An 18,060-nucleotide genomic window follows, 5' to 3' on the forward strand; every position below is an offset into this window, starting at 1 on the left:
ATCATTTGAATTCACTAATGATGAACACTGACATTTTTGTTTTCAGAGATTAGGAATCTACAGGTCAGGTGAGAGATGTCACAACAAGCACTGTTTTTAAAACAAGACTGTGATCACAACAAAATGCAAAAGAGAGGGTTTCCTTCTGTGACTATTGGTGCTTTCACAAAATATTTCCACAGTGAGATTTATGATAAATAATCATCAGTAATGTTGTTGGATATAATGACTAAGTGGGTAAAGGCAAATAATAGAACAGCTAGAACAGTCTGGTAAGTCCAGAAATTGACATCACTGACTGTATGTACTGTATAATGTAGCCTTTAAAACCAGGAAAATACATCATCATTACATTTCCAAAATCAAAGACAATATCTAGTCTCATATCACAATATGTGTTTCCCCTACGATTCTACAGGCCTGGCGTGCAAGCCAGGCCACCGGCGCCCCGCCAGGCCAGAAAGAAATTGCAAAAAATATATATATATATATTTATTTTTATGCTTCCCCCAAAATTTCAATAAACCTTTACAGCATATTTTTACAATACAACAATACTGTTGTTGACAGTGTTGACAGTAATAGAAGATGCCAAATCATTCAAATCAATAAGCATTTTGCTTTTAGGAGCATTGTGCCAGCGTGCAGCGCTGTTCCAAAACGTGTCAACGTGTGTCGTTGCCTGGGAAACACACATCCCATAATACAACTGTTCGCATCGCATCCCATAATAGCATGATGATACTTGGGATGCCATTGCGAACATAGATGCGAACAGATTAGCTAAAACTTTAGCGTCGCCAGCGAGGGCCCCCACCGTTGCGGTCGGGTTACATTTCGAAATCCCTCCAGGCCTGAAAATCTTTCTAGGGGAAACCCTGACAATAGAATATCGATATATTGCCCAGCCCTAGTCCTAGTCCTGATGAGACTGAACAACACAGTCTCACAGACAATTGTAAAATAGCAACGTTTTGGACCAAAGTTGCTGGGATCCAGCTTCACTAAGCAGTGACCTCTCTGTTCTCCCCCAGGCTGTCTGTGATGCAGACAGCACACAGACACACAGACAGCCTGTCTGTGATGCAGACAGACACACAGACAGCCTGTCTGTGTGACAGACAGGCTGTCTGTGTGTCTGTCTGCACCACAGACAGCCTGTCTGTCACACAGACAGGCTGTCTGTGTGTCTGTGTGACAGACACACAGACAGCCTGTCTGTGGTGCAGACAGACAATGAGAGTGCAGAAAAGTGGGCAGTATAATGATGCTTAACAAGTCTAAAGCAGCGCTCACCTTCACCACCTCATAATGATGAGGAGGCTGAAGCCTCTCCTCTGTATTAAATCACCACCATGCATTCATTCTAATCAGCCTGTGTAGCCAGGCTTGACCAGGGGGCCCCAAGGGGATCCGCCACACACACACACACACACACACACACACACACACACACACACACACACACACACACACACACACACACACGTTGAACCGTGCTCTTCAAGGTTGAGGGCGTGCGTGTGTCTTGCAGGGAAACAACGCCCCCTACAGCACAGCGCAGGAAACAACACCCCCTACAGCACAGCGCAGGAAACAACACCCCCTACAGCACAGAGCAGGAAACATCACCCCCTACAGCACAGCGCAGGGAACAACACCCCCTACAGCACAGCGCAGGAAACAACACCCCCTACAGCACAGCGCAGGAAACAACACCCCCTACAGCACAGCGCAGGAAACAACACCCCCTACAGCACAGCGCAGGGAACAACACCCCCTACAGCACAGCGCAGGAAACAACACCCCCTACAGCACAGCGCAGGAAACATCACCCCCTACAGCACAGCGCAGGAAACAACACCCCCTACAGCACAGCGCAGGAAACAACACCCCCTACAGCACAGCGCAGGAAACAACACCCCCTACAGCACAGCGCAGGAAACATCACCCCCTACAGCACAGAGCAGGAAACATCACCCCCTACAGCACAGCGCAGGGAACAACACCCCCTACAGCACAGCGCAGGGAACAACACCCCCTACAGCACAGCGCAGGGAACAACACCCCCTACAGCACAGCACAGGAAACAACGCCCCCTACAGCACAGCGCAGGGAACAACGCCCCCTACAGCACAGAGCAGGAAACAACACCCCCTACAGCACAGCGCAGGAAACAACGCCCCCTACAGCACAGCGCAGGGAACAACGCCCCCTACAGCACAGCGCAGGGAACAACACCCCCTACAGCACAGCGCAGGAAACAACACCCCCTACAGCACAGCGCAGGAAACAACACCCCCTACAACACAGCGCAGGAAACAACACCCCCTACAGCACAGCGCAGGAAACAACACCCCCTACAACACAGCGCAGGAAACAACACCCCCTACAGCACAGTGCAGGAAACAACACCCCCTACAGCACAGCACAGGGAACAACACCCCCTACAGCACAGCGCAGGGAACAACACCCCCTACAGCACAGAGCAGGAAACAACACCCCCTACAGCACAGCGCAGGAAACAACACCCCCTACAGCACAGCGCAGGGAACAACACCCCCTACAGCACAGCGCAGGAAACAACACCCCCTACAGCACAGTGCAGGGAACAACACCCCCTACAGCACGGCGCAGGGAACAACACCCCCTACAGCACAGCGCAGGAAACAACACCCCCTACAGCACAGTGCAGGGAACAACACCCCCTACAGCACGGCGCAGGGAACAACACCCCCTACAGCACAGCGCAGGCACCTCTTACTTTGCACACTACTCAGAGAAGGTGAGGCTGTGACCTTTGCAGCAGCCATCTCCTGAGTCAACCCCACTCTGCCGTGCCTTGGCCTTTTAACAAACAGGAGCACAAATGGCAGAAAAGATGTACCTTCTAATACTAGTGCCCCCCTCCCATAACGTTTACTGTTATTACCTTCTAATACTAGTGCCCCCCTCCAATAACATTTACTGTTATTACCTTCTAATACTAGTGCCCCCCTCCCATAACATTTACTGTTATTACCTTCTAATACTAGTGCCCCCCTCCCATAACATTTACTGTTATTACCTTCTAATACTAGTGCCCCCCTCCCATAACATTTACTGTTATTACCTTCTAATACTAGTGTGCCCCCCTCCCATAACATTTACTGTTATTACCTTCTAATACTAGTGCCCCCCTCCCATAACATTTACTGTTATTACCTTCTAATACTAGTGCCCCCCTCCCATAACATTTACTGTTATTACCTTCTAATACTAGTGCCCCCCTCCAATAACATTTACTGTTATTACCTTCTAATACTAGTGCCCCCCTCCAATAACATTTACTGTTATTACCTTCTAATACTAGTGCCCCTCTCCCATAACATTTACTGTTATTACCTTCTAATACTAGTGCCCCCCTCCCATAACATTTACTGTTATTACCTTCTAATACTAGTGTGCCCCCCTCCCATAACATTTATTGTTATTACCTTCTAATACTAGTGCCCCCCTCCCATAACATTTACTGTTATTACCTTCTAATACTAGTGCCCCCCTCCCATAACGTTTACTGTTATTACCTTCTAATACTAGTGCCCCCCTCCCATAACATTTACTGTTATTACCTTCTAATACTAGTGCCCCCCTCCCATAACATTTACTGTTATTACCTTCTAATACTAGTGCCCCCCTCCCATAACATTTACTGTTATTACCTTCTAATACTAGTGCCCCCCTCCCATAACATTTATTGTTATTACCTTCTAATACTAGTGCCCCCCTCCAATAACATTTACTGTTATTACCTTCTAATACTAGTGTGCCCCCCCCCCCCCATAAAATTTACTGTTATTACCTTCTAATACTAGTGCCCCCCTCCAATAACATTTACTGTTATTACCTTCTAATACTAGTGTGCCCCCCTCCCATAACATTTACTGTTATTACCTTCTAATACTAGTGCCCCCCTCCAATAACATTTACTGTTATTACCTTCTAATACTAGTGCCCCCCTCCCATAACATTTACTGTTATTACCTTCTAATACTAGTGCCCCCCTCCAATAACATTTACTGTTATTACCTTCTAATACTAGTGTGCCCCCCTCCCATAACATTTACTGTTATTACCTTCTAATACTAGTGTGCCCCCCTCCCATAACATTTACTGTTATTACCTTCTAATACTAGTGCCCCCCTCCCATAACGTGATGTTTTTACTCGGCATAACACCTGGACAAATGCGCAAGGCAGACCCCTATTGCAAACAGGTGCGCAAGCGCAAATAGGGGATATCGCCTGTACCAAGATAGGGCCCGGTGTTCCTCTAGCTCTGTGCATGAACACAAACAGGCGACATGGTGTTCTTCTAGCTCTGTGCATGAACACAAACAGGCGACATGGTGTTCTTCTAGCTCTGTGTATGAATGAACCATTATTTAATTTTATTCCTTTTACAACCGATGCACTGAGCCGACATGCTGAATGTACCCATGTTTTACCCTGTTCTTTTTTTTGTACTGTCCTATGTGTGCTGCTCTTATATTTTGTGTGTTTTTTTTTTGCAAAATCTTCATAGTTCAACGAAAATAGTTTATGCTTTAAATCTAAAATGGTTCATGGATTACATTCTAATAACAAACCTATCAAATTAAAAGTCAAGCACGTTACCGTGGAAACAATTAAGCTTAGCCCAAAATCACAAATCAGAATGAGGGGGTCCCCGGTATATTTTCTATCTTGTAAGGGGTCCTTGGCTGAAAAACATTTGAGAACCTCTGCTCTGGAGGACGATAATACAATGGCAAACTGTCATCACCAGATGGCGCCAGACTACAACCCAACTCTCAATACAGTTTCGATTAGTGGTCGACTCCAATGAAGGGGGTTCCAGGGGCCCTCCCAATTAAGAGAATATATAAGAATGACTATCATTCCAATCCTAGGTTTCACTGTCTCCATTATTATCTCTCCACTATTATCTCCCCCACGCCCTCTCCTAAAGACGCGTGGTGATCCAGCTTTCCAGGCCGGAGTAGCTCAACTGTGGAATTCTCTGCCCACACTTATCAGGTTTGCTGATTCTGTGGACTTTAAAGGGCAGATAAAGACACATCTGTTCAGACAGGCGTTGAGTAAGCTGTATGCACTATGCACTAGACTACATTTGATGTACTTATTGTGATTCATATTGTATATTGTGTACTTCTATTATGTGTTGCTGAACCTCAGTCTGAGTCTGATACCAAGAGAGACAGAGAGAGACTTCACTTTGCAAAAAAATAAAATAAACGCCTGTTAAGCGGTTTATATGACTAATTTCTTGATGGAAGTTCATGTTTCTCCTTAACATACACAAATAGTGTAGTAGCCGTATTGTACCGTACTGCAGCTGCTACCATTACGTATGTCTAATGTTTAATTGTATGTTTAATAAGGAATATGCTATTTGCACCTGTATGTCAAATACGCCGAATTTAAAATGTTTAAGCACGTCTAAAGTATGCACACGACATGTGCACCTATGTGCAGTGAATATGCCACTGTCTCTGACTTGTCTAATCACTATACTGCCTTATTGCTTGTTGTGTCTCTTGTTGTTTTTGCACTCATATGCCCTGTTATACTTGTACTATGTTGTAAACGGAGTCCACAGCACAAGAATTTCACACGTGATACTTGTACCATGGAGTGACAATAAAAAATCTTGAAATCTTGAATCTCTTGAATCTTGAATCTTGTTTTCCTTAATTTACCTGTTGTTGTTTTTATTCTTCTACCTTCTACCTGTACCAATCAGCCAATCATGTGGCAGCAGTGCTGCATGAGACCATGCAGATCTCATCAAGAATCAGAATGGGGGAAAATGGTTGTTGGTGCCAGAACACATCATTGTTCCAAAAACAATGTGGTGAGCAGAGATGCAATATTGGCAATGCCTTCATAGATCAGTTTATGACTATTTCTTATGGCTATTGGAGTAGATGTCGTTTTACAGGAAATAAAGGCATACATTTTAATTGTGTTAATAGTCTGAACATTCCCTTTAAAATACTGAGTACTCCATATACTTTAACATGCTGTTGTTCAACGCAAATATTACGTTGAATTGCTGCGCTCTGCATACTACATAAAGATTCTGTGCCACTTCGCAGCCCCTGCTGCTGTTTTGAGGACGAGTCTAGGGGTCTGACAGGTCGTAGCACCAATGAGAGAGTGGGTCATTTTGTCAGGTTGGGTGGGCGCGTCTGATCGCTAAAGCAGGGGCGCCGAAACCGTGGGTGCCGGGTCCCCCGAGCACCCACGGAAAGAGCCGAGCACCCACCGGGAAATGAGGGGCGAGAGAGAGAGACAGATGCCTATTACTGTGCCACAGGCAGATATCTATTACTGTGCCACAGGCAGATATCTATTACTGTGCCACCACAGGCAGATATCTCTCTCTCTCTCACTCCCCTCATTTCCCCGTGGATGCTCGGCTCTGGGCTCTGGGCTCTGGGCTCTGGGCTCTGGGCTCTGGGCTCTGGGCTCTGGGCTCTGGGCTCTGGGCTCTGGGCTCTGGGCTCTGGGCTCTGGGCTCTGGGCTCTGGGCTGTGGGGGCTGGGCCGCCTGGGCGGGGTCGAGTCATTTTACACGATAGCAAACTCAACCCGCCCGAGGGCCCGCCGGCGGCCCCGGGTTGCAAAACGAGTTGATCCAAACATAGCCCGTTAATCTGATTGGCACTGCACTCTACGTGACCCTGCTGACGTAGTGACATTAACACACTTGTGGACTTGAGAGGTATCTCAGACAGAGAGTGACAGACAGACTGACAGTATATCAACAACAACTAGCCAAAACAAAATGAGGAGATTTTTGATTACAAAACCTAGTGGGGTTTCCACCACCACCACAACCGTGACGACTTCCAGTTCCACAACAACCAGCGTGGTTTCCAGTGTGACTGGGACTACTAGTACCACCACCGCGACCGCGCCGAGGTCAAGTACTTCATCATCTGTGACTGTTGCCGTGGCCGCCGGTGAGCCGGTGGGCTGCAGAAGGGATCATGGACAAAAGAAAGGGCGGACTTATCAAGCTAGCTGGAAAACCAAATTCCCATGGATAACCTATGAAGACACAAAGGACAAAGTATTTTGTGAGGTGTGCACTGCAGCTAAAAACATGGGGGCTCCGCTTCCCTCCACATCACCCCATCTAGAATCTTTGAAGGCTTTTGTACAAGAAGGCTTTTCCAGCTGGGCTAAAGCATTAGAACGATTGACAAAACACAAACAGTCAAGCGTGCATCGAGCTGCTATTATTGCCGCTGCTAATTCTAATGCAGGCGTTAATGTTGTAGCCTCTATGTCTGCAGGTAAACAAAAGCAAATGGCTGCTGCGAGAATAGCGTTATTGGCTATTCTGACCTCTATTCAGTATCTTTCATGTCAGGGTTTGGCCATTCGAGGAAAAACAGATGAGTCTTCCAATTTGACCCAGTTGTTAACGTTGCATGCTCAAGATAAGCCAGAGCTACAATCATGGCTAGCTCGTACAGACAGCAAGTGGCTATCTCATGATATCCAAAACTAGCGATGCGCCGATCCGATACTGGTATCGGGTATCGGCCCCCGATATAGCACAAAATTCTAGATCGGGTATCGGTGGCAAATGGCCCGATCCATAGACCGATCCATAGGGGCCATTCTATTCACTCTAATTCTATGTGTGTGCAGCGTGTGACGTCATACGCTAGCAACGTGCTCAGCACGCCTGCCTGGCTGTTTCCAAACAAGCTGATGTAGGCTAGGCAGCAGCAGCTAACAGCATGGAGCAAGCAAAAGGATCACCTATTTGGAGGTATTTCACGCTAGCTACACCAACCAGTTTGACTCAGGGCTCGACATTAACAGCTGCCCAGTTGATAAGGTGACATCACACACGGACCCTCTCTCTCCCTCTCTCATCTCCCTGATGCAGCCCTGCTTGATTAAGAGCAACTCAGACTCCGCAGCTAGTTAACGATCTTTAACGAGCAGCAGCTGTTGCATGGTCGTATGTGGTGAAACGCTGTCCAGAGACAATAATATGGACTGTCTATAACCCTGAAGTTTGCGTGAGGACATAGCCTACATGTAAGCTGTGATATTTATGTTGTGAATAATTCTACCTCATTCTGTTTGTTTGTTTAGCATAGCCTACTTGCCGACGTCTTGCTCAATTGACTGACGGTTTAAGTACCCTACTTTTCAGATGAAGTTACTTTACGTTATCAGTGCTGGTCAGGCTAATGTAGGCTTATGTAGGCTAATGTTGATTATTGTGTGCTAATAATCGTAGCCTAATTCTGTATGGCTTTATTGGTGTATGGACACAGTTGAAAAGTTTATTACTCTCCCTTATTAAGACAATCTGTTAATATGTGCTAAACAAGAGAGGTAAAGTTAGTTACTTATCTCAATACACAGTCACAGTGTAGTTAGCTATTGTATAACAGAAATAACCGTCATATTTGTTATATTTGGATTTAGGCTACATTAAACTCAATACCATTTATTTGCTTATGTTTATTTCAGACCCTGTAATATCTGTATGTTCACTCAGTTCATCGAAATAATCAAACCTCAAACAACAAAGCATTCTCTGACAGGAATCATTTCCATATTGTACCACCAACCCATGCCAGTTGACTAAGTGCATAGTATCTTAATTACTAAAATATAAGGTGACTAAGAATGGCAACCATATTACAGTTTCGGCAACCGAAAGCTGATGCCTAGCGACTGCGGAGTCGAAGGGCTGCATTGGGGAGATGAGAGAGAGAGAGTCTGTGTGTGATCTGTGATGTCATCTTATCAATATCGATTTAGGGTTTTAGGAATATTAGAAACATGTTTATTTTGGGGTGCACATTTTGCTGTTTGCTGTCCCTATTGTTTATATGGTAAAATGTGGTTGCCACTGAGGCAACCACAGGCCAATTTCTTTTTATGGTTGCCAAGGGCAACTGGACAGCCGTTAATATCAAGCACTGGTATCGGATCGGTACTCGGTATCGGCCGATACGGGACCCCCACATATCGGAATCGGTATCGGAGGCGAAAAACGCGGATCGGAGCATCCCTATCCAAAACGAGATGATCGAAATCATGGCTCATGATGTGCTGAGAACGCTAAATGAAGAAATAAAGTCTGCTGAGTTTTTCTCTGTGATTATGGACGAGACTAGGGGTGGGAATCGCTGAGTAGCTCACGATACGATATCATCACGATACTTGGCCCTCGATAACGATATTATCACGATACAGCGATACTGCGATAATCGATATATTGGAAGACGATACATCACGATACCTGTGTAACTGAAGAGAAAAAAATACCCCTAAAAGGCAAGAAGCAGGTATTATGTATTTATTAGCAGAATTGACATGAACTCTCTCAGAGTTCACTCACTCACTCATAACATTTTCGATACCACGGAGCAAAAGTTACACATTAAGTCTTTTTATTATTATTATTAAAACAAGAAAACCTATATAACCTACCTACCTATATAATTTCTAAAAGTAGATATTAATGATCAAACATTTCCATTCATGTAGCCTACAGTATTTATGTTTTTGTTTCAACTACAAAAACAAATAGAGTCCGCACACTGGATTTTAAAGGCTCCTGGTCAATTTATTTACGTTTCGATCCCAAGGATCTTCGTCAGAATGTTTCAACTACAAACATAAATAAACGTCAACTTGAAACTATGTTTGAACTACCACACACAGCATAATATTTTAGCCTGTTTATTTATTAAAAAAAAAAAAAAAAAAAAAAAAAAAAAAAAAATTAAATAAACATATCGATACTTGGTGCCAGTGTATCGATAACGTATCGCAAGTGGAAATATCGCGATACCGTGAGTATCGATATTTTGTCCCACCCCTAGACGAGACAGCCGACATTACAGTCAAAGAGCAGGTGTCTGTCTGCTTCCGTTTTGTGACTGAAAACCTGGAACCAGAGGAACTGTTTTTTGGATTTTACGAGACATCAAAAACAACAGCAGATGCACTGTTTCGGCTGCTAAAAGATGTTCTGATTAGATTCTCGCTGCCAATCAGCAAATGTAGAGGACAGTGCTATGATGGAGCTTCAAATATGTCTGGCATTCGAACAGGTCTACAGACTCGCGTGCAGGAACAGGAGGCCCGAGCAGTGTACATACATTGCACCGCGCATGTTGTGAATCTGGTTGTGCACGATGTCGCCCGAAACATTCCCGCATGTCGCAACTTCATGTCACTCATTCCTGACATGATAACACTGATCAGAAATTCACCAAAGCGACTCGCCTGGTTTCACGAGTTTCAAGGCAAGGAAGCACCATCTTTGAGACCTCTGTGCCCGACGCGCTGGACTGTGAAAGCGGCGTCGTTACAATCCATTGCTTCCAACTACAGTGCGCTAATACACACACACACACACACACACACACACACACACACACACACACACACACACACACACACACACAGTGCGCTAATGGAGGTTCTTGAGGACCTGTCTTTAAATGACAACAGTGACGCAGGAGGGAAAGCTAATAGTCTGCTTCTGCAGCTGCAGAAATTCAGCACTTTTTTCTCGTTGAAACTCATGCTGAAATTCTTCTGACGCATGGAAACTGTCAATACTGCACTCCAAGACAGTTGCACAGTTGCACCTACAGAAAGCTAGACAGATGCTTGACACGCTCAGAGAAGACATACGGTATCTTTGTCAAGAAGGATTCCAGGAAGTGTGGGAGCACACTACTGCAACAGCAGATGAGCTGAACTTGGAGAGCCCAACTGTGCCAAGACCAAGAAAAATTCCCCGCCGACTGGATGATAGAGGTGCGCCCGCACACAGCTTCCAGACACCAGAAGCTCTGTACCGACAGCAATACAACGAGATCATGGATACAGCATCAACATCCCTGGATTGCAGATTCAGTCCTTCTGCATTCAAACACATGCAAAATGTGGAGGATTTTGTCACTGGAAAGTGCGAGTGCAAAAGCATAGTGCAGTTCTATGGGGATGACCTGGATGAGGTCATGCTGACACTGCACCGTGATATGTGTGGCGACATAGCAAAACAAAAGGGAGTTTGCCTTGCCACTTTTCAGGATGCTGTGGACTTTCTTAACTCATTGAGTGCCAATGACGACTATCGTCGTCAATTCAAATAGTAACGTAGAGTGCCAATGACGACTAAAGTCGTCAATTGCGTTTTTTGACGGTGGGACGTGGATCAAAGCCTGATGCATCTCCTGTAAAAATATGGGGGATGTCGAATGTGTATAAACTATTTTACGGACCCATTAGGTGGCGACAGTACTCTCCAGATTAGAGAAAGGTGAGGAAAAAACAGAGAAGAAGTCATGGGGAAACGGAAACCGCATCGGTATGCATTAGGGATGCACACAATTAATCGAAACTCGATTAATTGCTTGTTAAGGATTTACTCGAGCAAAGAAAAATTACTCGATCAAAACAAAAACAAAAAGCAACCCATTAAATGGTGTTTTCAAATCATTTTTCAATGATCCTCCAGAGGGCGCAACGATATCACTGTAACAGACTGTGTTCTGCGTGTATGCGAGGCTCTGTGTTTGTCCCCTCGAGACTTGCCGTAGTGAGAAAGTGAGGGATTTTGTTGTTGACCAGTGGTGTGTTTGCTAACCTATGGTGCTAAACGCTAGGAGCTAACTGAGAATGAATGTGAACGTTACAGCCTGACTCTCGTTTATTGTTTTAACAAAGTGTAAGTAATAGGCGGACCCGGTAGAGTAGAACAGTGTTCATTCGGATAAATTGGCTTGCCTGGAGTAACCTCGCGTCACAATCTGCGTGGGTAAGTGAGCCCCTGCGCGGACGTGACGGGGATTCTGGGCAAATGTTGACATGTTTAAAAAGTTATGCCTCCACGTTTTTATGTGTTTCATAGCGTAGGCTATGCTATGCAATGCTGTGAGAAATATACAATACGTTGCTGCTGCATAAATAAACGTTTTATTGAGGAAAAAACGCATTTATGGTTTGGAAAATTTTGTATTTTTAATTACAATTAATCGATTGATTGATTGTTAACGTTAGCAATGATCGAGTTTGGAATTTGCGGAAAATGTGCATCCCTAGTATGCATCGATATGCATGAAGCATAACGTTAGCTGTGCCTGTGAACAGCAGCCAAGCTGCTGCCACAATTGAGCCTAATGTAACTTTCTGAAAAGTTACATTATTCTCAGCTGGAAGCGCTGGGAGCCGGCGACAAAAACGGCGGAACGCTGTGAAAAAGCTGGGCGTAGCGCACTTTTCAGTGCAGAGCAAACGCAGCAGAGAGCCACCAGAGACACTCCCACGGAGGAGTTTGCAGTTGAGGGGGGTGGGGCACGCAGGGCAGCATACAACAGTGTTGGTGTTGTGACAGCAGGCTCGATGGACAGATTGCCAAACACAAGCTAGAATATCTGATGCCCACCAGCAGTAAATAAAGACCAGCAAGAAGGTGTAGGGTCTTGCGCACGCAGGGGCCAGCGCTGCTGGTTGCAGCTAAAAAATATTATTTTGCCAAACAAAATTCCTTTGTTTTCGCTGTTTTATTGAAGGAAATTATTTTTGAGGTGTCACTACATCAGAAAATATTAGCTTCAGAGTCAGTGATGTGCTTGAAATGCTTCATTTCACAAAAGGCTGATTATCTCAGCTTCTAGTTTGAAACGTGTTTTTGGTGAAAACAACCTATCTTCTACTGCTGATAACTAAAGAACGGAAAATGATATCAATAAACTTTTTTTTGCTGATGATATAATAGAGTCTCATCGTTCTTTGGGCGTGTTCGGTGTTTACATAGTAATATCACACAATATTCTGTGGGCCTCGAGAAATCACTGAAAACGCTCTGAAAGGGCTGGCACTGGGAGCATCCGTTTTCCAAAAGTGGCTGGCACTCAATGAGTTAAAAGCGACCAGGGAGAGCACTTGAGAACCATGTTACCAGAGTTGATCAAACTTATGAGACTTGCCCTGACTGTCCCTGTAACATGCTGCAGTTCAGAAAGGTCATTTTTAGGCCTGCGACGTCTTAAGACTTATCTCCGGTCCACCATGGGGCAAGGAAGACTGAACCACGTTGCTCTACTCAACTGTCACAAGGATGTGGCACGCACCAGCGACCTGGATAACATCGCAGATCAATTCATCCGACGCTCAACTCCAAGGGGCAACACTTTCCTCATAAAGAAAAAATAACATCAATGGTGAGTGAAAAAATAAAACCTTTTATATTTAATAGCTATGCGGGCCTAATATTGGTGGTCAATTAATTGTGTTTTACTGTGTGCAGTTGTGCTTTCTTTGCAATGTGTACAGTATTATGTTTGGCTGGTGTTGGTGTGGTGTATGAGCTGTAGTAGTGTATGTTAATGTTGGTTAAAACCTTTGATCTCTCAATGTGTCTGTGTGGGTCGCTGTTCATGTTCTATGGTGCTGAAATGAGTGTGTGGTTTCCAGTGCTTCGGTCGCTTGTTTCTATTCTGATGAACTGAAGTGGTGTGTGAAGTGTGTGTGTGTGTGTGTAGATCTCTGTTAAATCTCATATGGTGCTGAAATGTGTGCGTTTGCGTCACTGCAGCTTTATCGCGTTTGGGTCGGGTCGGCTCGGCTGGGGGGCGACATAAATCGGCGCCCCTGCGCTAAAGTCGTTACTGATTGGTGCCCCCAGGATTTCGGGGGAACCAATCACTGGCCAGGAATCCGACAGGAGTTTGGAGCTAGAAGTGTCCCAGACCCAGAGAGATATCTGCAGCATGCAGTAAGGTAGTGTATCAGCGTTAAGAACTCTCATGGGTGTGCCGTTGAGACTACTTTTCTGTTGACCATTAAATGACAAAGAGTCAAGAGTCACGAGGGGGACCACCGTTTGGGAACCAATGTCCTAATGAATGATAAAGGCACTCCTTTGTGCAAATAAATGACAAGAGTACGCATTATCACTTCAATTTCCATCAACATCAGACCGTTATGGTCAGAGACATTTTTAAATGGTGACCTTTAATTATACCATCCCATTAGGCCATTATATAGTTTCTCAGAAGAGCCAGTGGTACAAGCCTGGCTCTATGTCGTCCAGAAAATACCCAAACCAATTAATTTGTTAATTAAGTGGTTGCAAAGCTGTACCATGTTAAAGAGGTGAGCATCCAATGCCCTGCACTGAGCCTCACCTGTCTACATTTGCTCGTTCTCCACGGATTACAGGACTGTGACTGATCACATTCAAAACCCAGCATGGATTACAGGACTGTGACTGATCACATTCAAAACCCAGCATGGATTACAGGACTGTGACTGATCACATTCAAAACCCAGCATGGATTACAGGACTGGGACTGATCACATTCAAAACCCAGCATGGATTACAGGGCTGTGACTGATCACATTCAAAACCCAGCATGGATTACAGGACTGGGACTGATCACATTCAAAACCCAGCATGGATTACAGGACTGTGACTGATCACAAAAGGACTGTAGGATTAAAACCCAGCATGAAAAATTGAAAACACAAAAGGACTGTAGGATTACAGGGCTGGGACGGACCACATTCAAAACCCAGCATGGATTTCAGGGCTGGGACGGATCAAATTCAAAACCCAGCATGGATTTTAGGGCTGCTTGCGACCCATCACATTCAAAACCCAGCATGAAAACACAAAAGGAATGTAGCAAGGTGAGCAAAAGGCCACCAGATTAAAAGCTTTAGCTGAGAATAATAAGCAAATGTCTACCTTGGATTTGAGGGCCCAGTACTCCTCTGTGCCTTGTTCCACATTGTTGAAAGAGGTTAGGGTGAGGTAGTCGAAGGCGATGACCGCCGTCTGCAGGGAGGCAACACAGAGCAGTCTGATGTAGACAACTGTTCAAAAGTAAAAGTACACTTCTGAAAGCCCACTATGGGATAACCTTGAAGTTAAGAATATCTGTTTGTAAAAATGTTGCATTTTTTTGAGGATCAGATCGCCTGTATTTTTCACCACAAATTTCAGCTTTTTTCCTTAGAAGACCATACATATCTTTATGTAACTTTGTTGTTGTTGTGATATTGTGTCTCTTATTACTATTGTGTCACAGCCCTTCCCATCCTTTTGTTATCATGTGCTTGCACATTGTTAATACACAATAAACTTGAATTGAATAACATTAGGGGTGCACCGATCGATCTGCACGCAATCTGTATCGGCCGATTTGGACCTCAAATATGTGATCTGCTGTTTCCGATATTCCTTTAATTTTGCCGATCGCATAGCCGATCATGCTGCACGTGAGAAACATGAGGCAGCCCATTTTCATGTCTTCAATGTCTATCGTTTAACTTTCATATTTGTGCTCTAACGTTTATATCATTGTGTTGCAAAGCACACGCTTTGCTTTCATCAGTGTACTCACCTCCATGCACACACCGCACCAGACTGTCAACACACCTCTTGCGTCTTTGAATCACACAAATCAGCTGGTGATTACAGCAGACTCAGCAGATAAATTACCTCCAGTCCTCCCGCCTACCGAGGCATTTGCATGCTGTTAAATCCGTGTGTATTAAAGTCCCAGATTAACGTGGTAGTCGGGGTAGTGCACGCGCACACACAGACAATTTCCACGCAAGCATTGATGTTCCCGCGGGCACTTTGAAGGAAGCGAAAGTGTGCTGCTATGTGGATGTGCGCTCCATTCAGACGGATGCGCTAATTAATGCCACTACTCAGATGGAGTTTAGCTCGTGTGTAGCTTGTGATTCTGTTGTTTCTCCCGTCATGTAACCCTGTCACCATTATGTAGATCGCACTCATAGTGCTGCTAATTATAACACTGTAACTCGGCCTCGATGGGCGGGTCGTTTTGATGTTCGTTCGATGCGGATCCCAATGTATGACGGTTATTGTGCATAACCCCGGTTCTATGAGTGGGAGCTCTTTGGCTTTAGTCATGGTTCAAGACTGGTGTTTAAGAGTAACTGACTTACAGTTTACCTAATTATCATTTATATATTATTAGTTGTTAATTATCACTATAATTGGCCTATATAACAGCAAGCTTGGTTACTGACCTGTTTGTATATTTTATTGCCTCCTTTTTCCAGACCACACACAATCCTACTATTCCTGTCATAATGCTGTAAAAAGCCTATACTGCTGTACTGTACTGAAGAGAACTGACAACTAAACGGTTGAACTCCCATCTGTCTCATGTTGGCAGTTTCCTTTAGCCTACAAAATATAAAATAAATATATATATATATATCGGTGATCGGTAATCGGTAATCGGTGATCGGTCGATGATCGGTTGGGCAGATATTTCTCATAGGTGATCGGCAATCGGTGATCGGTGGCAAAAAACGTGATCGGTGCACCCCTAAATAACATACATCAGTTTGATACAACTTACTATGATATAATATGAATTTCATTTGATAATCATTTGTGTCAGCATTTTATGCCATTATTCAGTGATTAAAATGAGATTAAAAACTGAGTTTTGGTGGGTTTACCCTCCACTACATCCCTGAATATGGTATTGTCCCTCCAGTCCAGCAGGTAACCGTTTACATGTAGCAGCTAACTGACAGTGGCAAGGTCATGTGGGGGTAGAGGTCTTTAGCAGCTGATGAAAGGTTTTCACGGTTGAACTTGATCCATGGACCAAAGACTAGAGCCCGAGCGATATATCGGTTTGCCGATATTACGGGCCGATATTGGTCGATTACCGATATATCGTATCGGCCGATATGGTGCGCCGATATTGCCGATTTCTTTTTCTTTTTTTTTAAGTTATAGACAGCATGTTGTGTATATTTGATATTTTTTCTTAACTATTTGTTCTATTGTGTTTTTGTATTTCTAGTTATTTATAATTATTAAATTCCCAGTTAAGTTTACTGTTTCATTGCATTGAGTTTATTAATAAGCTGTAAAATATCCTGCCTACATTACATATTTCAATTCATGTCAACTCATATCTTTGTCAAGTGTTTGATATTTGAGGGTTGTTGATGTGGTTCCTCCTCTGGTTGTTAAGGGTGCCTGTTCGGAGGGAGGGGAACTCGTTGGAATAGCGTGATCCTCCCACGTGCTATGTCCTACCGGTGAAGCTTCCCCTGTCAGGTGAAAAGAAGCGGCTGGCTAACTGCCCATGTGGAAGCATGGAGCCAGTTTTCGGCTCTCCCCAGATCGGCAGAGGGTGGAGCAGCAACCAGGATAAATAAATAAAACATTTTGGGGGATACAAATTTGATTAAAAAAATATATATATATATCGGCCGATATTATCGGTATCGGAATTTTTTTACTCCCTAATATCGGCATCGGCCTCAAAAATCCAGTATCGGTCAAAGACTACCTGCACCACTAAAACAAGTCATTTAGACGTCCATTTTGGACTTAAGCAATTAAGTGCAGCCTCTGCAAATTGAATATTGCAGAAGTTCATATTGTGATTTAGATTTTTCGTTGTTGTTGTTTTGATTAATTGTTCAGCTCTACTTTTGAAGGGGATTTTGTTTTAGGTTGGAGTGAGTCAAGAAGATTTTTACAACAGTAGATTGTTAACCCACAAATCAAGAGCCATGAGGCAGAGCGGTGCAGAAACTCACGGTGGCCGCGGCCCGTCCAAAGCGTATGAGGCTGAGGTCGCTGGGGTCCAGCTGCCGACTGTACAGGTAAAAGCCAGACGAGGCGAACACACCTGTGGCCAGGGAGGAGACCTTCAGCAGCCAAGCAGCCATCAGAGGCACTGTGGGAGGCAGCAGGACAGAGACACAGATGGACAGAGCTCCCACACCTTCTTAAACATCAAATTCAAGCACATTTCAAGGACTTCTCCAGGCCCAATTCCCCCAGATACAAGGACCAAACACGGCCTAGTTTGAGACATGGATCAAGGCTCATTGTGCTGTGCTGTGTTAAGGCCAGTTTACAAGAATGATTTGCAATGAGACAAACGTTTTAGAACGTTGCAGGGGAAAGTTGCAGCGGTGTAAACTGGACCGGCTCATCTCGAGTC

At 44.5% G+C, this 18,060-nt stretch overlaps 1 protein-coding gene across 1 annotated transcript in view; it reads right to left on the reverse strand.

The window, feature by feature from the left end:
- The window catches only part of adck1 (aarF domain containing kinase 1), a gene marked incomplete at both ends in the record, with an annotated part of 257,552 nt that extends 239,770 nt beyond the window's left edge, over positions 1-17,782 (reverse strand). Inside the window, 2 exons of the mRNA XM_083632906.1 lie at positions 14,793-14,882; positions 17,651-17,782. Of these exons, the coding sequence (XP_083489032.1) occupies positions 14,793-14,882; positions 17,651-17,782 (222 nt within the window). The remainder of the gene's footprint in view (positions 1-14,792; positions 14,883-17,650) is intronic.
- Positions 17,783-18,060: the final 278 nt, after the last annotated feature.

This window comes from Poromitra crassiceps, assembly GCF_964638095.1.
Source record: "Poromitra crassiceps genome assembly, chromosome: 3".
NCBI classification, from domain to species: Eukaryota; Metazoa; Chordata; class Actinopteri; order Beryciformes; family Melamphaidae; genus Poromitra; species Poromitra crassiceps.